Genomic DNA, 27,295 nt, shown 5'->3' with positions numbered 1-27,295 from the left:
CAGAGACCGCCTGCTCTCGGCCTAATGTATGTACACATATAAATATAGTGTTCGTCCAAATGACATTCCGCTCACTCTCCCTCTGGCCCCCCGCCCTCCCCCCTTCTTTTCATCATCAGCAAATAAAGATTAGCCGGCAAGATTATAGAAAGCGTTTTCAGGCTCGTGCTGATCTCTATTCCGGAGGCTTTGTGATGATATTGATGATGATGATGGTCAAGTGGACAGTTTGATTTTTGTGTTTGGAGCTAGTTATAAAGAATCAATATTATATCAAGGGGTAACTTTCGTGATAAAGGACTTTAACCAGTCCGGCTATTCATCATAAGTCTGTAGCAAGCAGATAGGTCAAAAGAAATTATATTGCACTAAAGAGTGAGTCTTCTTATCTCTCCCATACCAGGGGAATAGGGACAAGCCGATCGATACAGTAGCTGCTGTATACTTCTTGCAATTATCAATAGCTGATTTCGCCTTTTGAGGCCTGCATCTAATAGTGCAAGCTAATAATAATCGTTTGAGCCTCCCTATGGGCAAGGGAGTCAAAGTTTTAGCTGGCCATTATGGAATCATACATGCTGGAGTGCCCCAGCCGGGCCCACATGCAGCCCACATACGCGGCTCAGTGGTCACAGGAGAAGTACTTTCACATGGCTTTTTGCGTCCCTAAGTGTGAAGACGAATGGCTGCGTGCTGATGTTTCCCTGCGTGTGACAGAAAAAGACATGGAATGTTTGCCTGTGATGCCCACATGTGAGGTTGCAAGCCGACCTGGAAAGAACATACAAGACAGCTTCGGAGCACACAGACCTAGATGGATTTATATATTACACACGTGGCACCTATCTATAAAAATATTTAGACATATTTATCTCAACAGCTTTGAAAGCAGAGGGGATGACAGCAGGAGTTGTGTGCAATGTGGGCACGGCAGTTAGCTATATGTTGGGTTACTTAGGGAGAGCATTTTATTTTTACAGGGAAAGTGATTTTCAAATGGGTGAGCAAGACGGTCAGGAAAAAAAAAATACGTATAATTTTTGGCTACACGTTTTCTAGCCCAGGCCCCCGCCCAAATGTAATAGAAAAGCAACATCTTTATAATTGGCACTTGACATGCTGTTTGCGTTGGGCTGTGGTACACCAAGCACAGATTTCCTGTTGATGGAAACATTTATCATCATGATTGCCCCAGAGTGGCAGGTGGTGTTATCAATTACCTCTTCTTACCAATAATAATATTAGTATGGTAATATCTTTGCTCAAGTGAGAACCAATTAGCAGTCACTTGTCACAGCATTAAAGACACAAAATCACGCTGGATTTAATGGTAAGGACCTAAAACAAAAGTTGGGGTGGGGGAGGAACAAGAGACAGGGGAGAGAAGGCCAGGGAGAAGAAGAAAGGAACTTTGATTTGGGAGGGGAAAAAAGAATGAAAAGAGAAAATAAAGCCCTAACATTTGAATACTCTTTTTGTATAAAGTAGCTGGGGAAGTAAACACATTGTAAATAAAGTAACAAATGCACCTTATGCAAAACTGTCTTTTGTGGATGGAAAGCCAGTAGCTTCAGTAAACTGGGACATTAAAATAGAAGCAAGTCTCCAACATCCCCTTGTCAAATCAATCTTGCACATAGGCTGTTTTATCTGAATAAATGATACAAATTAATCAAACACCTAATTATACGTTCCACAAATGTAAAATGTACAGTATTAATTTGTAAATAATATTATTAAGTAGACAAAATAATAACGTGTCACCTCCTAAGATGAAAACAACATTGCAAGAGGAAAGACAATTAACAAATTAGATTTAATTATAGGGAAGAAAAGCAACTTTTGTTTTTGCAAGAGTGTTTAGGTATCACAATATTCTAATAGGCAGTGGTCATGTGACGGTAGGGACTTGTGTGTCGCCAGCGCGACTCGGTGTCTGCGTCTCTGATGCACAGCTCCGGGGGTCCTCCAGTCTGGGCGTGACTGGAGGACACATCCTGTACCTCATCTGTGAAGATATTCTGCTTGACACGTTGTCGCCTGGCGATAAACCTATTGCTGGAACTCAAACTTTAGACGCCTGTGCTTTCATTAAAACTTGCTGCACTAAATAAAAACAATTAAAGAAAAGTTTCAGACCTCGGTGGAGGGAGGCGAGGAAGGGAGAACAGGTTAACTCAGAAGGTAACTCGCCTTTTATTTTCGGCCTCTACTTTTTTTTTTTAATTTTATTGATCTTGAACACCCGAATCAATTTTTTAAAAGGTGCGCCACACAATTTACTGATCCGCACCATTCTGGCAGTGGCGGGGAATTTGTGTAGGTGCCCCTTTCACAGCCTCCCCGGCTCTTTCGTCCAAGTCTTTGCTCCATCTTCTCAACGAAATCCCAGCGTGGAGAGCGCGGGGGCCGAGGTGGAGCCCGCACCTTCGGCCAGGCGACCCCACCGCGCGCGCCCTGGGCGGGGACCGCACCCCACGCCGGGCCGGTCAGACCGCGAGCTCCGTGTCCTGCTCCGCGGCCGCTCACTTTGGGGGAACCACTGCGTTCACCGCAGCTCCGAGCCCAGCCTGCTGTGTCTCCGCACTTACAACGCGCAGCGCGGGCGGGCGCGACACCTCTGCAATCTGACAGCTCGCTTCTTACAGATAAAGGGCCGGGGTCTCACTTTCGCCTTCGCTGGAGGGACTTAAGATCCTCCCCACGGCCGCACACTGTAGAAAATGCAGAGCAAGTCGACGGAATTAAGCAGTGTCGTTCAGGAGTCCAGGAAAGCCCTAAGGAAATCGTGCCAGTGTGTCGGAGAGAGAGTGGGGGGCTGGGAGGGGCGGACGAATGGCTTTAGGAACAAAAAAGGTGGGGCCGGTGCGTGCAAAGCGGCCCAAAGAGGAGGAGTCGGTGACACCGGGCCAGGAGGCTGCCGGGGAGCCGGGCTCGGGCTTCCTCTGAGGGACTTCGGACGCCGCGGGAACCTACGTTTGCTTCTTTTCCCCAAAGTGTCGATTTTTGTAAAAAGAGGGAAAAAAGAGAGAATTAAGCAGGCAGTGCACCTTTAACCCGACCCACCGACGATCGTTTTGTGTTCTTTCTCTGCCGGGAAGCAGACATCTACCTCTCTGCTGCGGCGCTGCAACTTCCCCAAACTCTGGTCCGTCCTGTAAATTCTGCAAGAAACTTCCACTCTCTACCACCGCCCTCCCCCACCAACACACGTCCCTTCCTCTTCCCTCCTCCTCTCTTTGCCACTCTTTTGCCAGGAGAGTTCCTGGCCCGCTCGCCCCAAAACCCTGGCTGCGAACTTTTCACTGCCGAGCGCCTCTGCGCCGGATGCGGAGCGTCCCCAAAATGCTTGCAGCATTTGCCAAAGTTGACAGCGCACTAGCGATACAGACCTTTCTCCCCACAGCTTAACTATAAAAGCCCTACCGTGGTGTGTGTGTGTGTGGGGGGGGGTAACTCTAGATTTCGAACATCTTTCAGATGTCATTTTTTTCTTTTCAAAAACAAAATTTCCTAAATGAATACGCCTGCCACCAAACAGCAAAGCAAAACCGACCTTCAGGGATTGGTTGGGAGGAGGGTGGCAAAAGTGGCGGCGGGGTCTCTTTGGAGATGATTCCAACCTGTGCACTTCCTTCCTCTGTATGATTTTCCTGCGCTTTTCCTGGAGCCCAAAGCTGTTGCTTCGTGAAACTTACACAATTAGAGGCGCGCGGGAGAACCGCGGCTGGGTAGCGGGAAGATTCTAGAACGGAAAAGCAGCCCTTGGAGAGCCGGGAGAGCGGCGCGGTGCCGGGGTCCAGCCGGGGCGGGGGATCCCCACTAGTCAGAGCCCCGCGCCCAGCCACGCAGGGAGATCGCAGCCCTCTGGGCGCCCGGGGCTGTGTGCTCGCCGGCTGTTCCCCGCCAGCACGCGACCCTGGGGGAAGCGCCGGGAGGCCATCTGTGCCAAAGCTTCGTACCAGACAGGGCCACTTGTGAGGACAAATATTATAAATTTAGGAAATGAAAAAAGACACGCTGGGGCGAGGGCACAGGCGCAGGCTCTGCGGCGACGGGGCCTGGAGCACATCCCAGCAGCCGCTCGCGATGGAGGACACGCGCGGGAATGAGCGCGCGGGAGTGGGCGACGGCGCGTGTGCACGTCTGCGGTGGGTTGCGCGCGCGGGGGCGAGGGCGCGTGCCTGACAACCCGCGAAGGTTGGGTGCGCGTGCGGGAAGCGCGCGGCGCCGGCTGCCCGGGGATGCTGGGCCGGTCCGAATGTGCGCTCCCCCTCACCTGCCCTCCCCCCACGTCGCCCCCGACAGACCTAGAACACGGGGGGCCGCGCGCAGGACTTTTGTGGACTTGGAACTTTCAGTAACGCGGTCTCGGGGCACCCTGCGCCCCCTGCCCACGCCACAGGCGCCCCAGGACTGCACCCATCGGGCAAGGGAACTGGTGGGGGGGACACCGGAGCCCTGTCATCCCCTCCCTTCCCCTGGATTTAAGGAGCCGCTGGCGGCGGGGAGGCCCGGCGGGCGGGCGAAGGGCTGAGGCGGCCCCGGTGGCGGCGGCGGGCGGGGCGGGCGCTCAGGAGTCAAGGGGCCCGGGGGTGGGGGGGCGGGGAGACGGGGGTGGGAGCGGAGGGGAGGGAGGACGAGGGGAGGGGAGGGGAGGAGCCGCTCGGCCCGCGCAGCTTCCGAACCGGAAAGTTGGTCTTGCCGAAGTCCCGCCACCCCGGCGTGCGCACTCCGCTCCGCTCCGGCCGCGAGCCTCCGGGCCGGGCCGGCCGCCGGGGGAGCCCGCGGAGGGGACACGAGCCCGGAGAGAAGGTCCGGAGAGAGGGGACACCAGAGCCTGAGCGGGGCCGGCGCGCCGAGAGCCGCCGCGGACGAGTGGAGGCGACCGGCCGGCCCTCCGCGCCCGGAGCGCAGGAGGCTCGGCGCCCGAGCAGCCCGGCGAGACAAAGGCGCCGGCCGGAGCCCTGCCCGCGGCCGCCCGCTCCGGGAGGGGCGGCGGGCGGTGGCGGGGGGGGGGCGCGGCGCGGGGCGCGGGCGGCGGCGCAGACACTCTATAAAGGGGCGAGCCCGGCGCGCCGGCGGAGAGGCGCCGCGCGGACGCCGCCAAAGTTTGCTGCCTGTGCCCGGGGCCAGGCGGCCGCCGCGGCCCGCGCCGCTCCCGGCCCGCCGGGCCGCCCCGGGCGCCGAGGAGAGCGGAGCCCGCGATGTGAGGCGGCGCCGGCCGCGCGCCCGGGTCCCGCAGGCGCCGGCCCCTCCTCGCCGCGCGGCCGCTAATTGCGAGCGCGGCCTCATTTGCATAGGCCGCCCGAGTCCGCTGGAGGCCGGCCAATCGGCGCGGCCCTCCGCTAATGGCCATGCATTATTCACCAGCCTAATTGCTCAGCCCCATGCGCGGCCCGCGCAACCGCCGCCGCCGCCGCCCGCGCCCCGCGCCCCGCGCCCGCCCGGCCGCCCCGCGCCGTCCCCGCTGGCCGCCCCGCTGATGCCGCTTCCCCGCGCGGGGCCCGCGCGCCGCTAGCAGCATGTCTCGGCGCAAGCAGGCCAAGCCCCAGCACCTCAAGTCGGACGAGGAGCTGCCGCCGCCGGACGGGGCTCCCGAGCACGGTGAGGGCCCGCGGACCGCGGCGGCGCCCGGGGGCCTGGGGGGAGCGCGGGCGGCGGGCGCCGCGCACCGGGGAAGTTCCCCGGCTCCTGCGAGCCAGTGTCTGCCGCGCGGCGCTCGGCCCGGGCGGGCCTGCCCGGGGACCCGGTCCTCCACCGGAGCGCGCGGCGCGGGAGTGCGGGAGAAGTAAACTTGGCTCGGCCGCCCGGAGTTGAGCTGCGCACGGAGACGCCACGGCTCTGGGACCGCTCGGAGTCCGCGCTGCCCGGCGGAGGCCGGCGGGCCGAGCCGGGCGCTGGCGGGAGGGGCCGCGCCGCCGCCTCCGCGCCGCCCCTCGGGCTCCCCGCGCCCGGACGCTGGGGCCGGCCTCGGCGATCGCGGCGTCCCCAGGGCGGTCGCGGCGGCGGGGACGCGTCCGGGGCTCACCCACCACCGGACGCGGGCCGGGGAGGCCGCTGCCGGGACAGCTTTGTTAGGCGCCCGGCGCCCTGGCCGGTGCGCGCTCGGAGCGGGTCCGCCGCCCTGACCCCGGCTGGCCAGCGGCCGCCTTGTGTGCCCGAGGGCCGCGGAGCCCGCGGTTCCGGGCGAGCCGACAAACCAGTGATCCCATTCCGAGGACAGTAGGAAGTCGGTGTCGCCTGGCCTTTCCTAATGGCCGCCTTGGGAATTAACCCCGGGGTGAGCTGCGCAGCGGCGCGGGGGGGTGGTCCTTGCACGCGGTAGGACCCCGGCACATTTCTGGTGCCTGTCGGTTTTCTGGGGCCTCTTCCTGTTCTTTTGGAGGCGCCGCGGGCAACTCTGCAGCCAGCTGGCGGGTAGGAACTTCCTGCCCATCCAGGAGGGAAGGTAGGAGCCACGAAAGTTAGCGCTCGGCGAGGAGCCGGCTGGCCGTGGCCGCGCCCCAGCCCGGGAAGTTAGGGGCCCGGCCGCTCCGGCCTCCCGCTGCCCGCGGATCCCCAGGGGGCGGGAGGGGCGGCCGCGGCGCGATCGCGGGACGCAGGGAGACCCTCCACTGCCCCGGAGCCCGGGCATCGAGTAGTTTGTTCCCTACAAAATAGGCCGGCCAACTTTTTAGATTAACCTATTCTAAGTGGTTTAGAGCAGATACGCGTCTTTTCGCTTTGAGAATTAGCCTGCAGAAAATAAAAAGTTGAAGAGTTTAGCGTGCGGTGTCGTAAAGTTTGCAAAAGCCGGTATACGTCCGCATCGGAATGGAGAACGGGAGTAAAGACTTCTTACGCGGCTGGGAATTCAGGAATTAAACAAAATTTGAGAACTCCTGAGGGTCTTTTTGTCGCAGCGGAGGTAAGGGAGTCTTATCTGTGTCGCCTGGTCACCCAAGATTAGAACGGGAGATATGCTAAAAAGAAACGCTTGCATATGGTGGGTAGATTAAGGACAAAGAATCTTTTTGTCATGGAAATGGATTTTTTTTTTGTTTTGTTTACTTCATCACATAGAATTTCTCACACTTGGTTTGTTTTCTATTGCCCTCAATGACTACATGATCAAATGAATGGATTTATTTCTGCCGAATGAGAAAGACAGTCTTTCCTTCAAAAGAACTACATTGCATCCCAGTGAGGAATTTTAAAGCTTTATTATTATGGCTCCTGAATAGCTTAAAATCGGCTTTCACAGCCGCCCCAAAATGCAACAATGTAAATACTTCTCAGCTTTGTAGGGTCGTTATCAAAATGTGCAATGTCTCCTTTTATTAAAGCATATTTTAATTAATAGAGTAAAACCCCTTGTATTTAACAATTACAAGCTGAGGCACTGCTATTCATTTTTAATTTCACTTCAGAAATGAGAGCGTGGTGAACCTCCTAGTGTAAGCGTGTGGAGGGGTCCAGAGCCCTTATTTGAAAACCTAAGATGGAGTAAATTATTCACAAGTTCTCTTTTGAATTCCCCTTGTTGTTACTGAATTTATTTAGGGGTGAAACACATTCAGGTTTTTTTTACCCACCGTGGGATTAAAGTTTCTGTCAGCCTGTGTTTTTCACAATCATTCAGGGTTGTAATCAAGATATTGCCACAGTTCCTGATCGTATTTTGCAACAGGCCAGAAATAGCCTGTCTGGGGCTGAGCCTTAGTCAAGTAGTGTGTTCCCTCGATTGTTCGGGCGAACTGTTTAAAAAATAGTTCTTTCTGATTTAATTATTCTGAAGCTGATTGTTCATGGAGCATAAAAGATAGTCTGTTCTCTCTTCACTTAAGGCACGTTCACGTATAGATTGCTCTGTTGTACTGACCGTCATCAGGAGGAGAACTAAGTAAAATATTTTTTTTAAAGCTAAATGGTTGTGAAAACTAAATTACTCCAACGTGAATCAGATATTCTCCAAATTATATTCTGTTAAATGCAGTGGAAATCAACAGACTATGCATGAAGTTATAAGCGACCTAAGTTAGGTTACAGTGTTTTAGAAACGAAGTAAATAATTCCTTTGTATTCCTTTGGATCTTACATGTTAATTAAAGCAGTAGATGCCCGCAATAAAATGGAAGGTTCTTGATAATGATATGAAACACAAATATTCTATGCAAAAATTTTAGTATAATATGGGGGGAGGCAGTCACATTAATTTACAGTAAAAAAACTTTATTTCTTTAAAAAAAAAGAAATCTGACTATTATCTTTCAGGCTTTGGTTTTTAGGCAAGCAGTGAAAAGATAGCTGTCCAAAAATGCTTCAGTGCTCTCCAAACCTTATTGCAGGAATGAAATATGATGACATATGTAGAATGAGAAAAAGTGATAAAGATTTACGTTAAAGTTCTAAAGTTATCCTGTTGTAAAAATGTGTTTTAAGGATGACTGGGACTAAACTTACATTCCCACTAGGTACTATCTTTTAAAATTGCAAATTGTTTCATTCCTGTTTCCGAAAATTTAGAAATAAATGGGATGCAGCTTTAGGATTCAGTTAATTAAATGTACGCCACAATAATGAAATCTTTTGAGCCAGACGAATATTTTTGTTCTAAGAAAAATTAATTAAAACTTCTAATGACGGAACAGCACTTACACTCCTACTAAGAGCTTTAAAAGGTGTTTGTTGCTGTTCTTCACTGGATAAAATACAGCTTAGGAAAGATACATTTTACTGCCCTTAGAAGGAAAGTATGTATTTAAGGAGAAACAAAAGGATATTATAATTTAGAGCAGTTTGCCATCCTGTATTTTGTTTGTTTTTATTTTCTGCCAACTCACAGTTATATGGCTATCTTAAAAATCCTTTTAAATGATCCTGTGATTTAAGACTTTACCAGTGGTGTTCATAGACCGTGTTTGAATTAAGGGGAAGAAGGCCCCCAGCCCTGGTTGAAGAGATCTTTTCTCTTTTATCTGTCTGTGCATGCTTTGCCTTCAGAGCTCTGAGCACTCACTCACACACTTACAATTCAGCATTCCAAAAGGAAACAATACAGAAGCCACTATCTGACATCCCTAGGCAGACTGTTTTCTCTGAAACATGAAAGGTAAGGAGTAAGTTAAGCAGGGAGGGAAAGGAAAAGAAGAATTTGCGAACATTTATTTTTTAAATGACATTTAAAATCCTAACCTATTTAAAAATGCATAATTTGGTGGCCAATAAAAAGCATGCCAATTAATTCTCACCTTACAGAGAAAGAGCTGATTATGTTACAGTTAAGGGGTTGGTTTTTTTAAGCACCATTTAAACTTCCACAGTCTACTCATAATGCAATATTTTTTGATCTGTTTAGAGCCAGAAAATGAAGAAGGTATGGACCAACAGCAGGAATTACTTACCAAGCTGATTATGTTTTGTGTACAAGATGATGGCAAAAGGAGGCCAAAGTGGGTCAGATTTCATTTTCAAGTACAATCTCTAAGAGGCTTTGCCATTCACCCCGAGATAGCTCCAAGAACGTTTTCTTTTGGGGGGAATTCAGTAAAGGTACAACCAAGGTTTCCGTTCTGTGTACTGACCACCAGTTAGAATTTAGCATTCTTAAATGTAAGTATTTTATTTACATGAAATAAAAACCTTCTTAACTGTCAATGAGGTCATGCCCCATCCTACAATGCTGTATATAGTTTCAAGAAGGATAATTTTTAAATAATACTTATAATAGGAAGAGGTTTTGTTAGTTTTCATTTTCCTTCATGATTTCTTGACCAGTTGCTAGGATACGAACAGCATATCTTAGTCTTGTGAAGATGAGGGCTAATTCTACCACTGGTGGGACAGGTTTGTAGTTACAGCATATGTGAAGTTGCCACACACTTCATATAAAATCAGGCATAAGTAAAGTCTGTGTAGAAATTGAATGTTTTACTATTACCTTACATAAACTTTTACATTTGAAAAAAAGAGCCCGGTCCTTAGATTTTTTTCTCTTGTTAAGTTGAACACCTTTATGACCTAAAGTGCAGTTAACTGTGTGATTCCCAAGCAAATAAGGCGAGTCATATCACAGAAAGTGAGATATTAATTGAAATAATAAAATAATGTAATGGGCTCTATTTATGTTAGAGGTTAGGATTTGATCTGTTTGTTGAAGGCAAGAGTTCTCTGGGCTGAACCATTGCCCACCAAAGAGACCTGAGGCTGCCAGGGTGGCGTCCAACTCCGCGGTGCCCTCCGTGGGCCTGTCTTTTCCGGTCATCCCAGATTCGTTATGCTAACCATCGGGGACCCCTCCCCTCCTAATTCCCGGGAAGCCTTGGGGCCCACACAGCGTCCAGCCTTGGTGGCCTGGGGTCTGTGGGAAGGAGGGCGTGCAGAGGGCTGGCAGCTTCCCACCCATCTCCGCGAAGGTGGGTGGTTCAGGGTGCTGCTGCGACAGACCTGCTGACTTAACCTTTGCCTGCTTTGCCCTGCTGGGGGAGGCCACTAGATGTCAAGCTCATAATACAATGAGTGCATCTGTGCTGTTGACCTTGGCAACAGGACTCACCAGTGTTCTGTTAAGTGTTAACACTGGCTCCGAGTGCGGACTGGGGACCCACGAGTTTGCTCTGTGCTGCTCGGTTTATCAAATGCCCATCTAGTGCAGCACAAGTGTTTATAGTGCTCAAAGAGGGAAAGAGAACCGTTTTCTTTTGTGTGGCTGTTACATCTTGAACTGTTTAATTAACCCTGCAGGTGCCGTGGCGCTTGGTCTTCATTCGCCGGCGTTCTCGGTCCTCTTTTCCAGAGTGCCCTCTTCACAGCACCGTTTGGTAATTGAGTTAGGGCTCTGCACTGCAGAGCCGCTAGCTTCAACCCCCCAGGGCAGGGCTTTTCCTGGATGATTTTTCGCATGTGTGTAAACTTCGCCCGTAGAAATGGAACAGTGCGGTGAGGTGATGACAAATCATGGAAATGATTTAATGACCTAACCCCGAGTGCAAGCAGTCCGAGGGTTACAGTTGATCGGCGCCTTGTTCCCGGACACCGTGTAGTTCCTGCTGCTCTGGGGCTGTTTAGACCCAGGTGTTTATACGTCTAAGTGGCTTTGCTTATTTATGTGTTTTTATGCGCGGTGGATTTGAAAAGTAACGTGTCGAGGCCCGTAGGCGCTTCCGCAGAGGGGTGTCGTGGAGCAGCACGTTTAATTTCATGTGTGAGGTTAAACCTCCGCCTCTGAACCGAAGGTGACCCTGCACAGACCTTGTTTTTCCCCCTCCCCGAGCTTTGATGGAAATTGTTTGCATTTGCCGCCGTATTCCAGGTTTGGGCGTTCTCGGTGAGGCAGAGTGATACCCGTGTATTCATCGTAAGCAAGATTACAGCGTAACATGTGAGTGAAAGAACTATTGTGCAACCTTAAAGTGTAACAAACATCTTATTATTTGATGCAGCAGATAGTTAACACAAGTGAACGTTGTGGCCGCTTTCCATCTGCGTGTGTCCATAAAGGAAACAGTGTTTCCCCTCCCTGGTGCATCACCCCACAGATGAAAAACCGCAAATGTTTTAAACAGAAGACGTTTGGCGCCTGTGCCACAGGTGGTCCTTACTTAACAAATTTGAGGCGTGGGCCGCTGAGTCGGCGGAAGCGGCCTGCGGGTCAGTGCGGCTTGGGCGAGGCACGAGCGCCCTCCGCTGTTCCGCTCCGAGCTCACACGCTTGGAGGTCTAGGAAAAGGACAAAATTTTTCTGTTGCGTCTGGAATTTCTTCTACATTGTTAAACACGGTAGGGGTCTCTATTTGTCTCCTCCTGCTTCACAGCTTGGGCTCAGTATGTGATAATTCATCTTTCTTTATGGGATTCAAAGCTATCATAAGGAGTTAAAAAGAATTAATTTGCAAGAAAATAGTGTCTCCTAACAATTTGGGAAAACTTGAAAAATGCTTCCTAGATTTTTAAGGGATGGAAAAGGCACAGGAGAAAGTAAGGTTTCCTTTCCTAGAGACCCACGTGGCATTTTCAAGTTACTGATTAAAGTGGAGAAGTTAACATTCCTTTTCCCGGTAAGGAACGTTTGCTTCTCTTTTCGTTAATTGTAAGGGATTTAAAATGCGTAGCAAAAGGGTGGCAGAATAAAGGTGAGAGTTTGGGCTTGATCAGCAAAATTATCAAACACCTGTTTACTGCCCTTTGTAATTCGGTTACTTATTTACCAGGCCCAGCCTCCTGGAAGGAGAGAATAAGAAAGCCTTGCTGAGAACTGCAGTTTGAATTTTTTAAAGAAAGCATCTGGTCTCAAATATTCTTATCTATGTTACAGGCACGCTTTTAACTCGTGGCTTTAAAAGATCATCGTGAGTGTAAACATTCTGTCCATCTTCTGCCACGTCGTTTTTATTTGGAAGGCCGCATATGCTTTTGCAGGCAGCGAAGACATGATCCTTGTATAACATGATCCTTGTGTATTGTATAGCAGACCAGGAATCGGAGCTGAGAGAGCAATGGGAAGGGGATCCTTTCACACCCAGAGTTGTCCTAAGAATAGGGACATTTTTGCTAAACGTTTTCTGCATTTTTTATCAGTGAGAAGGAAAAAAATCATGTCATTTTAAGACTGCTGTTGGAGCTGTTTTTTGGTTGGAGGCCTCTCTGAAAGGCGGTGGCACCCTTTCCCCCTCCTGCAGCCCCCAGAGGCGGCACGCTTACTCAAGAACGTTTGAACGGTGAGGCTTAGAAACGCTGGAAATCTCAGGCATAAATAGCAAGCGTGGGGCTAGCTGTAGAAACTAATTGCACGTTTCCTCTCCACCTGAAACAGCTTCCTCTTCTAGCCTCCGTGCTTTTCGCTCCTCCTGACTGCGTTCAGGAAGACAGACTCGGCGTTACGTGCAGACACCCGGCTCACAGCCATGGCTGGTACATCCTTGGTGTTAGCAGAGTAGAGAGCTCTTTCCAATACGTCTTCTTCCTCGCATTGGTAGCCCGCGGATACAGCAAAACTGGATGGTACTTTCAGAAAGTAACCTCAACCAAATATTCCCGTTAACCAAGAAGGGAAGACTTCTTGGCTAAGTTCTGTTACTGGGTGCATTCATTGGTTGGCGTTTTTCTTCACTAGTTCTAAGAGAACCCTGGTGCACTGTAAGGCCCCTGCCTATTTACAGTTTGAAGTCTCTTAGTTATTGAGGAGCCAGTATGCAAAAAGTAAATTATTTCGACATTAATGATAATGTTAACAGTGCTTGTTTTTCAGTTCCCCCTTAAAGGAAGAAAGAATTTTCCCATTGCATTGGAAGTAAATTTCTCAAACCTTGTACTGTTGTTGCAGTGGCTTTGACGTGGTTTCACCTTGAAACAAACTTTTTTGAGCCATGTCAACAAATGGATATAATAACTTCTATTTTTAGAATGAAAAGCCAGTTACACATGTAAATTTAATTGAAAGGTAGTTGGATACATTCGAATCCGACCTAATACTGGCTTAAAACAATGGCAGGATTAAGGGCTTTGGAAGTTGCATGATAAAATTTGGAGCTGCTGTCAGATCTCTCCTATATGGGTTTTCTAGTTATATAGACAGCATTTTTTTAAAGATAACTGCTTCCAGATGAGCACATCTACACTGTAACACGATGCACGTAATCACTGTAACGGAACTGCCATCGAAGCAAGTTACAACAACTTACTTTGCATCTCGCTCTCCTGAATGTGGCGGAAGGCCGCTGCTTTCACTCTGGACTCAACTGCAGTCTTGCTGCTTCTGAAGAGCTGTGTCCCTAGTGAAACAGGCTCGTTTTGGTTCTCCCCTACCAACCAATTCAGTTGAAGTGCTTGTTGTTGTTTGAAAACATTCTTAAAATATGCACCCAAAATTTCAATTGCACACATGACGTATTAGAGGCTTTTCATTTGCATTCATTGTACTCAAGACTGTCTTGTGAAATTTGTGCTTCTCTGTAACTTTTATGGAATGCTAATCCTACTGAGATTTTGATCGTGAAACAAGTGGAAATAACAGTTGAAGTGATCACGTTATGGTACTTCATACAGACCCCAGTAAGAAAAATTACAGGTGGTGATTCTAAATTATTTGCCCCCAATAAAAAATCTGAATTGTATTGAAGAATGTTTTTCCCTCGCTTATTGTAGTTTTTAAAATATGTTTTCGTTAAAAGGCAAATTTATTATGAAACTTGGGTTATAAAATCCAACAATTATTTGTTTTGTTAGGTTCACTAACATAACGAACTAACAGGTCCCAAATGCCATTTTCACCCAATTTCCTCCCTTCGGTTTTGCTTTCCTTCTTCAATTTTAGAGGAATACAGTGGAGGCTTATATTACTTTGACAAGAATATCTTCACTGTGTTTAGGTAACTATCAATTTGCGTTAAACAAAATGGCTTATTATTTGGTAAATAGTACTTAAATATTATTCTATGCACAGTTTCTACAATGGAGAAATAATTGTAATTTTGCTAACCTGCCAATGGGAGAAGAAGAAAATTACCTTCCCAACTTCCATGAGTTTGGAGGTGAACCCAAAATACTTAACACATGGAAAAAACCAATAGAAATGTAAAAATTTATCTTTAAAGTAAATAGAGATTTCTTTGGGCTGCTTAAGACCTGTGAGAAAAGTACAGTGTAAAATAAAAGTCCTGTTTCTCTATTTCACACGCCACAGTTGTTACAAAGAAAATCTGGGAAATGTTCCTCTGTAAAGATATAATTTATTTATAATTAGTTAATTCTTCCAACAGTCAACGCACTTTACCAGAAATCAGCCTAATTTTTAAGCATTTTCTCAGTGAATTGTCCCTAAGCACATATTCCATGTGAAAAAAAAAGTATTCTTTTATAGCACAGGGAACTATATGCAATATCTTGTAATAATCTATAATGGAAAAGGATCTGAAAAAGAATATATATATAAAACAAATATATATATATAAATTAACTGAATCATTTTGCTATATACCTGAAACTAACACAACATTGTAAATCAACTGTACTTCAATAATAATTTTTAGGAAAAAGAATTCTTTGGACACAGTATACACTGTGTTTGTGTCAAATTTTAAATGTATGTACCATGTGAATGCTTTTGTATACCATGTAAGTTATACATTTTTCTTCTCTAAGGAATAAATGTAAAAAACATTTCAAGAAATTAGCAATATTTAATTTCTTGGTGTTTTTCTTTTTAAAAAGTATTAAAATTAAAAAGCTCTGTGAAGAGTACGGCAGGCCTTCTGTATCATAGCTTTAAAGTGGTAGTGTTCAGTTATGATTAATAATTACACTAGTTCATGATGTACCGTAACACGGCTTCCAACTTGATGGCTTGGTGCAGATGAACTTTTTTTTAAGGGCCACTTACGTTTTTAATATGTGGGTCTACAGGAGAACATTCCACTATTGTAAAGAAATTTAAAAGCAGAGATTCTTTGCACTGTGTGATAATGTTTAAACTACATAACTAAAATTTGAGATAGCCCCTGTTTTCTTATCAGTCATTAAGAAATTATTTACCTGAAGAGTTGAGGGGTTTTTCCTGCCCTGTTCCATAACCTTTGCAGGTTTCAGATGAGTTTTTGCATACATTGAACAAAGTTAAGTACTCCGAGTATTTATTTTGTTAACGCTCCTATCTGCAGTATCAATCAGCTGTGTCTTTGCTTCCAGCTACACTCAACCTCATTACAGACACCTATTACATTCCTCCCTCATACGGTAATGAGACTTCTTGCAGTCTGAGCTTCAGCACCGAATTCAGTTTAAAAGTCTAGCAGGTCCTTACGGGCTGCAAGCTCTAACTTCTTTTCCCCTTCAAATGGTTGAGCCAGTTAAGAAAATGCTAATTGAACACTGCTAATCATTTTTTAAAGGCAAGTATAAATTACCTGGAAATAGCAACCTCATGGAGAGCAGCCTGCTAGCCTCAAAGAATGGTTTGACCTTCTTTTCCAGTAGAGGGACTACATATTCTTACAGGATGTTTTTTTACAAATCAGATTTCTCTACTGAGATCAGTGCCGAATCCTTCTCCTAAAACTCTAAAAGAGAAAACCTGGAGCCTTCTTAGCAAATCCATTTGTCGATGTTTCAATAGTAAACGATTTCTGGGGACGCAAACTTGAGGATGTGTGGCTCTCACACTCAACTATGCACGACAACAAAGGGCCGATTTGCAGCTGTCATTTGTCTCCGTTCAAGCTGATTTGTTGCTGTCACTCCATCCACAAGTTGACAAAAAGCAGTCGCAAGGCAGTGCTACCCAGGCCGGCATGTGGAGCCTGAGGAATCGTTGAACGCTGCCTGTCACCCCAACGTCCCAAAAAAATAGGAGCTGGGAATGTCATTAGATGTTGATTTCTTGTTCCCGTATAGCTATTTATTTGATCAGGTGTGAATGAGAATTGTTGATTAAACAGGGCTGTTATTCGGCAGAAGAGGGTATAGGAGTCAGGAAGTCGCTGCCTACAACAGTAATTAAACATGTGTAACCAATTAGAGGGTTTCCACTATGGCACAAGTATATAATTTGCTATGTCTTTCTATGAGAATAGATGAAAATAGGTACAAAAAGTGTGACTACAACATTCTCATGTTAAACATGTCAGCATAAATGAACTTTAAATATATAATTTCTAGTTTGTTAGCAATCTGCAGAACACGATTGACCAGTAACAATAACATGTAATTTTGGTTCATTTAGCCAAGAAATATTGCATCTGACAGAGCCTATTAATTGTATTAAACGTGATTAATTTTAGGCCCAGACTATATTGATGGTATTCATTTGGCAAATCCTGAAATGTAGAAATGTACCCTCTCTGGAGGAAAGTACGATGGCCGAAAAGATACAGGATTGATCTGTTGATCAAACTACAAGTTGGAGAGATTGTTTTTCTGAGCAGAGATGTAAGAAGTGCTTATATATTCTTTGTTATATTTACAAATGCAAGTATTTAGCTGAAATTTCCTCCATGAAATAAATGCCCATTGATCTGAAAGCTTCTGCAGAATTACATTAAATCTCTAATGTCTCGGCGCAGCATAAAGATAATAAATCTTCGTGGTCCAAGCCCGGGAGAGTGGCAGCGGCCGGCTCTCCTGTCAGGTGCTGACGTGAGTTTGAAAGGTTACAGATTAGTTTAGCAATGTTAAGTGAACTGGCAAAGGCATCTCTAATTTTGCTGGAAATGAGGAAGCCCAGTGGTCGGGGGAGTCCTAATGAGCCCATCGAAAGCTGGCTTTGTACCCAGCAGACAGGGTGGTTGCAGATTGTATGAAAATATTGGAAATCAATGGCGTCTATGGAATTTCATTAAGAAGCGGTATCCACAATTGATAGAGCCTCATAATTCGATGGATGGTGCTAAGAAAATGATTAGCTAGCTAGAAAGAGTCATAGGATACGCGTGCCGGGACGTCAGAAATGTTGAAGTGGGGTAATTTGTACAAAATAAAAAATATTGATTTTACTTATGTGCAGAATTTTGAGATGGAGGGCAGGCTGTCTCGCAAGGCCCTGGCTGATGTAATGTCTTGCTTTTCCAGCGGCCCCCGGGGAGGGCGCTGAGGACGGGGACAGCGGGAACGAGAGCCGGAGTGGAAGCGAGGAGACGCACGTCTGTGATAAGTGCTGCGCCGAGTTCTTCAAGTGGACGGACCTCCTGGAGCACAAGAAGGCCTGCACCAAGAACCCCCTGGTGCTGATCGTCAGCGAAGATGAGCCGGCCCCGCCCTCTGAAGAGTTTCCAGAACCTTCTCCGGCCAGCTCTCCCAGCGAGCACACGGAGAGTGAGGCTGCCGAGGAGACGGCCCCCACAGAGGGCGGGGAGGGCGGGGAGGTGAGGGCCCCCGAGAAGGAGGACGAGCCCATGGAAGTGGGCCCCTCCGTGGACAAGAGCTTCCAGAGCCCGGGCCCCACGCACGCAGGGAAGCCGCCTCTACCTCAGGTCCCTGAACCGGCCCCCGTGGCCGCCTACAGCATGCCAAACACCAACGTGACGCTGGAGACCCTCCTGAGCACCAAGGTGGCCGTGGCACAGTTCTCCCAGAACACGAGGGCTGCAGGAGCCGTGGGATCCAGCGGCGGGGTGGCGGCCGTGGCCATCCCCGTGATCCTGGAGCAGCTCATGGCCCTGCAGCAACAGCAGATCCACCAGCTGCAGCTCATCGAGCAGATCCGCAGCCAGGTGGCCATGATGAACCACCAATCGCTGCGGCCACCGCTGAACCCCAGAGCGGCCACGGGGGCCCAGAGCGCCCCGCTGCCCACCTCCGGCCAGCTCCCGGGGCTGGCCGCGCACTCGGCCCTGCAGCTCTCAGCCGGGGCCGCCCCCATCCCCACGGCACCCGGCCCTGCCACCCAGCCGGCCACCTACGAGGGCCCCCAACACCTGGCCCAGCCGGCGTCCGGAGCCAGCACTCCACACGTCCCGGGCGGGGGCCCCTCCGGCCCCGAGCCCGGCGCCCCGGCGTCCTCCGGCGCGGCCCCGGCCTCCACTGCCCCGGCCCCGGCGGTCAGCGCCTCCGGCGCCCCCTGCCGGCCGCAAAACGCTTCCACGCCCCCCGCCCTGGGGCCCGGGCCCCTCCTCAGCTCGGCACCCAGCCTGCCAAGCCCACTTCTACCTCAGACCTCCGCCGGCAGTGTCATCTTCCCCAACCCGCTGGTCAGCATTGCAGCCACGGCCAGCGCGCTGGACCCCCTGTCGGCCCTCATGAAGCACCGCAAGGGCAAGCCCCCCAATGTGTCGGTGTTCGAGCCCAAGGCCAACGCCGAGGACCCCTTCTTCAAGCACAAGTGCAGGTTCTGTGCCAAGGTGTTTGGGAGCGACAGCGCCCTGCAGATCCACCTGCGCTCCCACACGGGCGAGCGGCCTTTCAAGTGCAACATCTGCGGCAACCGCTTCTCCACTAAGGGCAACCTGAAGGTCCACTTCCAGAGGCACAAGGAGAAGTACCCCCACATCCAGATGAACCCCTACCCCGTCCCCGAGTACCTGGACAGCGTGCCCACCTGCTCCGGGATCCCCTACGGGATGTCACTGCCCCCAGAGAAGCCGGCCACCACCTGGCTGGACAGCAAGCCCGTGCTGCCCACGGTGCCCACGTCGGTCGGGATGCAGCTCCCGCCCACCCTCCCCGGCGTCAGCCTCGGCAGCTATGCCGACTCCCCCAGCCTCACCCCCGCCAGCCGCTCCCCGCAGCGGCCCTCGCCGGCGTCCAGCGAGTGCCCCTCTCTGTCCCCAGGCCTGACCAGCTCCGAGGTGGTGACTGCCGAGTCCCCGCAGCCGGCACCCGGCGGGTCTTCCCTGCCCAAGACCGAGCCCATGAGCCTGCCTTGCACAAACGCCAGGGCGGGGGACGTCCCCGCCACTGGGCAGGTGTCTGCCGCGTCCGCCCTCGCGGACAGCAGCCTGTCCCCCGGCCTCTGCAGCCCGGTCCTCCCGGCCGGCGCCGAGCAGTTCAAGGCCAAGTTTCCCTTCGGAGGGCTGCTTGACTCTATGCAAACGTCCGAAACCTCCAAGCTGCAGCAGCTGGTGGAGAACATCGACAAGAAGGTGACGGACCCCAACCAGTGCGCCATCTGCCACCGCGTGCTGAGCTGCCAGAGCGCCCTGAAGATGCACTACCGGACGCACACGGGCGAGCGGCCCTTCAAGTGCAAGATCTGCGGGCGCGCCTTCACCACCAAGGGCAACCTGAAGACGCACTTCGGGGTCCACCGCGCCAAGCCGCCCCTGCGCGTGCAGCACTCCTGCCCCATCTGCCAGAAGAAGTTCACCAACGCCGTGGTCCTGCAGCAGCACATTCGCATGCACATGGGGGGGCAGATCCCCAACACGCCACTGCCCGAGGGCTTCCAGGACGCCATGGACGCCGAGCTGCCCTACGACGAGAAGGCCACGGACGCCCTGAGCGGCTACGACGATGACATGGACGAGAACTCCCTGGAGGAGGATGCCGAGCTGAAGGACACGGCTGGCAACCCATCCAAGCCGCTGCTGGCCTTCTCAAGCTCCTGCCCGCCCTCCCCGCCGTCCGTCATCTCCAGCATCGCCGCCCTGGAGAACCAGATGAAGATGATGGACTCGGTCATGAGCTGCCCCCAGATGACCGCCCTCAAGTCCCTGGAGAACGGGTCCGGGGAGAGCGACCGTCTGAGCAACGACTCCTCGTCAGCTGTGGGCGACCTGGAGAGCCGGAGTGCGGGCAGCCCGGCCCTGTCCGAGTCATCCTCCTTGCAGGCCCTGTCGCCCGGGAACAGTAACAGCGAGAGCCTGCCTTCTAAGTCCCCGGGCCTCGGCACCCAGGAGGAGCCGCCGGAGCCGCCGCTGAAGACGGAGAGGCAGGACAGCCCGCCCCCCGGGCCCGAGAACGGAGGGGCGCTGGACCTGACGGCCCCCCACCCCGGCCGGCCGGCCATCAAGGAGGAGGCGCCCTGTAGCCTGCTGTTCCTGAGCCGAGATCGGGGTAAGTGTGCGAGCACCGCGTGTCGTGTCTGTGCGAAGCCTTTTGCTTGCAGGAGCGTGCTGCAGATCCACCTCCGCAGGCACACCAAGGAGCGGCCGTTCGTCTGCGCGGCCTGCGGGCGCGGCTGCTCCACCCTGGGTAACTTAAAGCAGCACTTGCTGACCCACAGGTTGCGCGAGCCGCTTCCCCAGTTGCTTGACCCCAGCTTTGCTCTAGGTCCCGGCCAGGGCACCCCGAGCCTGGGTCCCGGCTCCGCGCCCGCCACGATCAAAACGGAAGTGAACGGGCACAGCAAGGCCGGCCCCTTGGCCGAGGGCCCGCCGCTGCCGGCTCCCATCCAGGTGCCTGCGGGGCCCCCGACGGTGATGAGCGCCGGCCTCGCGCCCATGCTGGCCCCCCCGCCGCGCCGGACGCCCAAGCAGCACAACTGCCAGTCGTGCGGGAAAACCTTCTCCTCGGCCAGCGCCCTGCAGATCCACGAGCGCACCCACACCGGGGAGAAGCCCTTCGGCTGCACCATCTGCGGGAGAGCGTTCACCACCAAGGGCAACCTCAAGGTGAGGGCCGCCCGGGAAGCCCCTGTGTCCACCTCCCGTGGTCCTGGCCAGGGGCACGGCTGCTGCCGAGCCCCCGAGAGACAGCGCGGCGTGTGCCTGCGTGGCGTGTGGTGTGAGCGCGCTTGTGTGTCATGGGTGAGTCTGCACCGTGTGTGTGCCTGCGTGTGCGCGTTGCCTGCGGTGCTCCCACGCGTGTCCGGTGGCAGCGAGGAGCTTGCCTTCCACGCGGGCCCGGCCTCCCCTTGAGGGCTGGTGCTGCCTGCGTGGCTGCAGGGCGTCGGGGTGACGCTCGCTGGCTGACAGGGCAGGCCCAGGGCCGGCGCTGCCTGGAGGCCAGTGGGACGCTGACACCAAGAGAACCGGGCCTGTAGCTGCTCGCAGGTGACGCCAGTGATGCAAGTCCCGCCCCGAGGCCAGGGGTCAGATCTGTGGTTCTGGCCACTTGGCTGCCACGAGGGCCCAGCGGGCACCTGGGAGAAGCTTCCCAGCCTGAGAGCCGGGGGAGGGGAGGACGGTACAGCGACGTCACGACGTCACGTTTGCGTCTGAGGTACGGCCACGCCGCCCGTTTTCCCCGGAGGTGTGGAGTGTGTGGCCGGGCACCGAGGACCCGTCCAGGGCCGTGCACACACCCTCAGGGGAGTGTGCCGCTTTGCAGCCCACGTCAGGCGCCTGCGTGGGTCTCAGTGAGCCCTCGGGCACCTGTGGCCTCCACTTGCTGGTAGCGTGAAAGCCGCCTGAGGGCTCTGCTGACCACAGGTGCCCAGACGGGAGAAAACCAGGCACGGGCACAGTGAAGCCAGGGGTTCTGGGGGGCGGGGCAGGAGCTTCGGGACCCTCCGGGTGGCCCGTGGGTCTGACGCCTTAGGGGGGAAATGATTCCATCCAGCTGTGCAGTTCTGTGTACTTGACAGAAGGAAACGTTGCAGGTTCAAATATAAGATGCTCAGGAAAGCTCACCTAACAAGTTTGTTGTCCCAAAGGAATGCTTAGGCTGGGGAAGAGGGCAAGGAAAGGAGCTGGAGGGAGTCCCCAGGTCCCCGGGCATCTCTGTGACCCCAGGGCTGGGTGCACTCACGCCCAGGTGTGTCTCGTGTCCCCCGCAGGTGCACATGGGCACCCACATGTGGAACAACGCCCCTGCCAGGCGCGGCCGCCGCCTGTCGGTGGAGAACCCCATGGCCCTGCTGGGTGGTGACGCCCTGAAGTTCTCCGAGATGTTCCAGAAGGATCTGGCTGCACGGGCCATGAACGTGGACCCCAGCTTTTGGAACCAGTACGCCGCAGCCATCACCAACGGGCTGGCCATGAAGAACAATGAGATCTCTGTCATCCAGAACGGAGGCCTCCCCCAGCTCCCAGTAAGTCTCGGGGGAAGCGCGCTCCCCTCCCTGGGCTCCCTGGCTGCCGGGCTGGACAAGGCGCGGCCTGGCAGCAGCCCGCCCATTGCAGGGCTGGACAAAGCCAAGTCGGACGCGGGAGCCGGCCGGCCGTTCACGCGGTTCATTGAGGATAACAAGGAGATCGGGATTAACTAGCCACGTCCCTGCCCTGTGGGTCCCCTTCCCCATTCACCCAGAGCAGGAAAGACGTCACCGGGTGGCTGCCCGAGGTGGCCTCACCCGCTGCCCGGTGCGCCTTTCGCCGTGAGCTTGACCGTCCTCGAGAACTCGGCAACCTTTGAAATAGATTTAAGTCAAAAAGAGACGTCCTCGGAGAGCCACCTTGGGAACAGAAGGGGCTCAGAGCACATCCATTCCGTCCCTCCAAAGCCCAGCAGTGCCCAGAGGGGGCTCCCCGCCCTATTCCAGGAAACTCGTTCAGTGGTTTTGTTCGAATTAGTTAGAAACTTGAACTCTGTCCTTAGAACTCTTATCTCGAAGACGTGGTCTAGTGCTCCCGGCGCCGTGTAGCATGGCAGTACCTTCGTCTGTGGTATTTATGATGTTAAGATGATGCGGGTAACAGACAATACAGCCCAACTTTAACGGAAGCTTCTGTACTGCAGAATACATCTGGCTGTGTGATTTTTGTTTTTTAAAGCAAGATTTGTTTTACTATAAATAAGTGGGTTATTTCCATGCAGGCAAAATTGTGAAGTTCTGTTAGGAAAGAGCATGCTTTTCGTGTGCAAGCACCTGTCAGTAACAAGCCTTTTTTTTTTTTTTTTTTTTTTTAACTTAAATGTTTGTAGCTGCTATGTGGATATAGTGTTCTCTAGTGTGGTGTGTAGCCCAGCAGTTGGGAACAAGTTACAGACAGACACCACCGTGAATTATTCACAACGTTATAGCAGTTGTGAGTACATATCTCGCATTATCAAACCTGTACAATAAAAAGGTAATGTTTGTATAATGTGGTTGAAAACTCTTAATTTATACTCTTGCACTTTTAGTATTTTGTATTAGGGAGGTTTGTCTATAATTGGAAAATTTTAAAAGATGTAAAGTATTTTATAAATAGTACTTTGATTGAAGGAAAATGAAGAGGGAAAAAAAAAAAAAAGCTGTTACAGTCTTAGGTCAGACGGTATGAGAAATCTGTGCTCCTTAACCGGAAAAGCCTCCAAGACTTGTCAGTTCCTCAATAAACTAGGGCCTGCTGTTTCTTAAATTAAATGATTTAACTTTTCTACGAAGCCCATTTAAAAACTTGACCACCCTAAGAAAACTTTGATGAATTCATCTTAGGACTGTGACACCAGTACAAGCCAGGAAGTAAGCCAGAGAGCACTGCATAGGTTTGACGCTACTGTAGCCTCTGCTCTCTTTCTCGCACGCCCCCCGAACGAGAGTTTGACTGCCTGCGAGGCCTGCTTTTGTGCTCAATAAACTGCAGAGAGGTGTCGGGTGTCAGGCAGTATAATCAGTCATAACTGGGACGTTTTTCTGAGTTCCTGATTTATTTATTATCTTCTCAGATGAAAACAAAGCACACTGTCATCTGATCAAAGCACAGTCTCGTGCTGGTGATTCTGCCCATTGCCCCGTGTCAGGAAAGGGCCCTGGGCAGGTGCCGGGCGGCGGGGCTGAGCCAGGCCCACACAGAAGTGTTGTGTGCTCTACCTCATTTTGTGCGTTGCAAGCATGCTGGAGTCTGAGACCGTGAACTTCCTCTGGCAGTGCTGTCCTAGGTCGTCGTGGGTGGCCGGGTGACAGTGCGAGGGGCTGAGTCCCCGAGGAAGCAGTCGAGCCTTCTCAGTTGAAACCGAGACATAGGACCATCTTTCCAACACAGCCACAGCAACAAGTCACATCGTGTCACTGAACAGAGTTTCAAAGACTCACAGATAAGCAGACCTAGCCGTGATCTCTGTCGGAAACGAACCCTGAACTCTCCAGCTCTGTTTCCCACGCAGGTGGGATGGCGTGTGCCCGGGGTACCCTCTCCTCTCACGGGATGGGTCGGGGGGTCCCAGCGTCGGGAAGAGAAAACAGGTGCTTGGTGTCGCTGTGTTTCAGCAGTGAATGTTCTTATTATTTATGTGTCCTTTTTGCTGTGATTTTTTTTTTTTCCTTTTTGGTTAGTATTTGGTACCATGTAGTGTTCTCTCCTCGCAAAAGGGTGTGTATATAACGTAAGAAAAGAGAAATGTAAAGTGCTGTAAATAAGATGGCCCATGACGGGACAGTGAGACTGTCCCCACCCTGTGCTCAGGGCGAGGCTGTCCCTCTCCGCATGGTGAAGAGACACTATTTTTCTATTGCAACACCGTGTAGGGCCAGGGGCCTCCCTGAACCAGTGGAGAATTGTTACCCAGATCCAATATTTTTTATGATGAAATCTGTGGCTTGACACATCTACTGATTGAAATGGATGTCTTAGTCTAGGTTCCTATTTTTGTCATACGGAATTGAATAAAATGCAGGATGTAATATGATTTCTGAATGGCGTTCCTTGATTATTCTAATGGAGAAAGTGGAATTTGAGGTTACGGTCATTGATGGTGGACGTATATTCGTGGTGTTTCTCCAAGGAAAGTCACTGGGTTCTGAGAGCTTAGATCTATTAAGCCATATCTAAGCGTGTCTTGATTGGTCTCGAAACTTTCATGTTTCACCTTTTTCTAAAATAAAAGTGCAGCCTCCTAACTGTGGATTTTTTTTTTTAATTTACGTCTTTGATGGAAGAAGATGTAGTAGAAAATGCTTAATTATTAGAGACTATTGGCAGTGTCCAAAAACGACTACACTCTGAATTACCATCCCCTTGTCGGCATTGAGGGAAAATAACGGCTCTTCGGGTCCCTTGAGAACTAAATCGCTGTGCCTCTAGTGACAATTTGGGAGGGAGGTGCAGGGAGCACAGTGTGGCCGCTGTCGGCACCCTGCGCCTGTGAGTTCCAGATGGAGGACGCCCTTCACTTGAAAAGAAGCTTTACCTTGCCGATAACATTTGAGAAGACTTAAAACTTTAAATCATTTAATAGCTCCTGGATTACAAGATACACAATCCATTTCTTCTTTTTAAAAAATAGCTACTGATACCTGGAAGCCACAGTAAACTTCACCTGGGAAATGCTGGGTGATTTTGAAGGCGCGATAAGGTACTAACCACTAAACAACTGCCCAGCCTCCCGGCAGGTATCGTATAATCATAAGCCTTAGGAATTAAATCCTGTTGATTGCCGAGCTAGAGAGAAATCATGAGATACAAACCTCAGATAGTAAAGTGACTTTTTTTTACATATGGTAAGGAAATAGCGAAGATTTCTACAATCATTTAAAGTAATTAATATAAGTTAAGATGCAAGGGAAAACAAAAGAGATTTACTTCTTATTTCAAAAACGTTTCCAACATAAAAGCAGAGGTGTTCGGGCTTCACGAGCCTGGGTATTTACTTCTTTCTGACATCAATTCTGGCTGCTCAGACCATATATCAAAGAATCATAAATGCCAACAATCCCTAAAAATTATTTGTTTAAATATATATCTATTCTGAGTTCATTACAGGAACCGTTAACATTTCAGACTAATTAAAAAGTATCGCTTAAGGGCTAAGAAGCAATTGTTTTTAAACGCTCACTGTTTAATTTTGTCCCCGTGGAAGCTTGAAGGCAGCCTGGGTTCCCTGCCTGCCTTTCCTCTGTGCTTGGCAGACAGCGCCCAGCTCCTGCTTCGGCTTTAAGGAGCTGCAGCAAACATCAGGGGTGTTTCTTTATTACCGGGCTGCACGGACGTTTCCAGCCCAACCGCCTTCAACTCACTGTATTTATTTTGGCCGTCTGTCTAAACCGCGCAAGTCCAAACCCCTCATTTCTTTCCTCTGGTGCATGCTTGCAGTGGATAATAATGTCACATACGTGTAATTCTGTGTCCTGCCTGTCACCTTGCGAGCATGCCTGCCAACCTGTGGGCCTCGGAGTTCAGTCTTTGTGTTTAAAATCCTGTGCTCATTTGCTAATTACCGGCACTGAGGCACTCGTTCATTCCTTCAAGAAGTTTTTTAGGGACACAGTGCTTCTTTGAAAAACAGAGGCTGTGAAACGTTTCTATCAGCAGCAGGTCTCTTGGCCGATTTTTAGCTACAGGAAGAATTCATCTACAAGATATTCAATACAAAACTAGGAAAAAAATTAAGTCCCCCTTTTCTTTTGCACTTAAGTGGGAAATACTGCGTATTGTTTCAGCATTTTTTATGAAGGGAAAACTTTAAAATGAAATCACCATAGAAACATTGTCCTGCCGTTCTCCTGTCCACAGTTTTGTGCCAAGTCACCAGGCGTGAGCGTGTGGGCATCGCCCCGAGTGGCCCAGGTTGGCTGCTCCGCAGTGAGGCTCGGGCAGGGGACAGGTGGGGACAGGGCCAGGCTGCCCCCTTGCCTGGCTGTGCCCTGTGAAAGCTGCAGCCTTCCCTCCTCACTCTGCTTCCTGATCTGTAACAACGGGGGAGAATTTGATCCTTAAAATTTCCTCTTCTAAGAGCCGGTGTTTTTTTTTTTTTTTTTGAAAGAACTACTACTAATGTACATCTTTCTTCCCCCCCCCCCAAAATTCACTAGACAGACTAATTGACGGTATTTGTACAGAGAGAAAATACAAATGATTACCTAAGAATATAAATATTGAAAAATCTATTACAAATGACTTTGCTAAAGAAAATATGTGGAATCGTATTTGGACCATGAAAAATGTGTTGGTATCTTTGATTTTTTTTATCATTAAATTTATTGAAGCTTTTTAAAATGCAACTATATTTAAGGTAAAATAAAGTCAATCTCTGTGAACATTATGCTGACTGCACTTTCTATCAGAAAAGAGACTTTTTTTAATGGT

The 27,295-nt window shown here is 50.6% G+C and overlaps 1 protein-coding gene and 1 long non-coding RNA gene across 3 annotated transcripts; one reads left to right on the top strand and one right to left on the bottom strand.

Moving 5' to 3' along the window:
- Positions 1-1,797: 1,797 nt before the first annotated feature.
- Positions 1,798-4,940, bottom strand: LOC125961322 (uncharacterized). Its single transcript, XR_007471913.1, has 2 exons — positions 4,689-4,940; positions 1,798-3,745 (listed from the first exon to the last, which is right to left on the bottom strand). It is a non-coding gene; the product is annotated as an uncharacterized LOC125961322 (long non-coding RNA).
- A 513-nt stretch (positions 4,941-5,453) lies between these two features.
- On the top strand, positions 5,454-24,899 carry SALL3 (spalt like transcription factor 3). 2 transcript variants are annotated; one of them, XM_049698576.1, is made up of 4 exons: positions 5,454-5,607; positions 17,541-20,462; positions 20,679-21,019; positions 22,126-24,899. In XM_049698576.1, the coding sequence occupies exons 1-4, from the start codon at positions 5,526-5,528 to the stop codon at positions 22,555-22,557; spliced, it is 3,777 nt and encodes a 1,258-aa protein (XP_049554533.1). In that variant the 5' UTR covers positions 5,454-5,525; the 3' UTR covers positions 22,558-24,899. The 2 variants fall into 2 exon arrangements, with proteins under 2 accessions (XP_049554533.1, XP_004280065.1); XM_004280017.3 differs by having other exon boundaries at positions 17,541-21,019.
- Positions 24,900-27,295: the final 2,396 nt, after the last annotated feature.

The sequence above is a fragment of the Orcinus orca genome, chromosome 15 (genome assembly GCF_937001465.1).
Source record: "Orcinus orca chromosome 15, mOrcOrc1.1, whole genome shotgun sequence".
Taxonomy (NCBI): Eukaryota; Metazoa; Chordata; class Mammalia; order Artiodactyla; family Delphinidae; genus Orcinus; species Orcinus orca.
Note: the sequence above shows the minus strand (reverse complement) of the source record. Positions and strands in the feature narration are given on the sequence as shown.

Bases quoted from the DNA above. Each gene is read 5' to 3' on its own strand.
- SALL3 (XM_004280017.3), top strand. From the start codon at position 5,526: ATGTCTCGGCGCAAGCAGGCCAAGCCCCAGCACCTCAAGTCGGACGAG. The intron at 5,608-17,540 runs GTGAGGGCCCGC...TTGCTTTTCCAG, and splicing joins GGACGGGGCTCCCGAGCACG to CGGCCCCCGGGGAGGGCGCT. The intron at 21,020-22,125 runs GTGAGGGCCGCC...TGTCCCCCGCAG, and splicing joins CCACCAAGGGCAACCTCAAG to GTGCACATGGGCACCCACAT.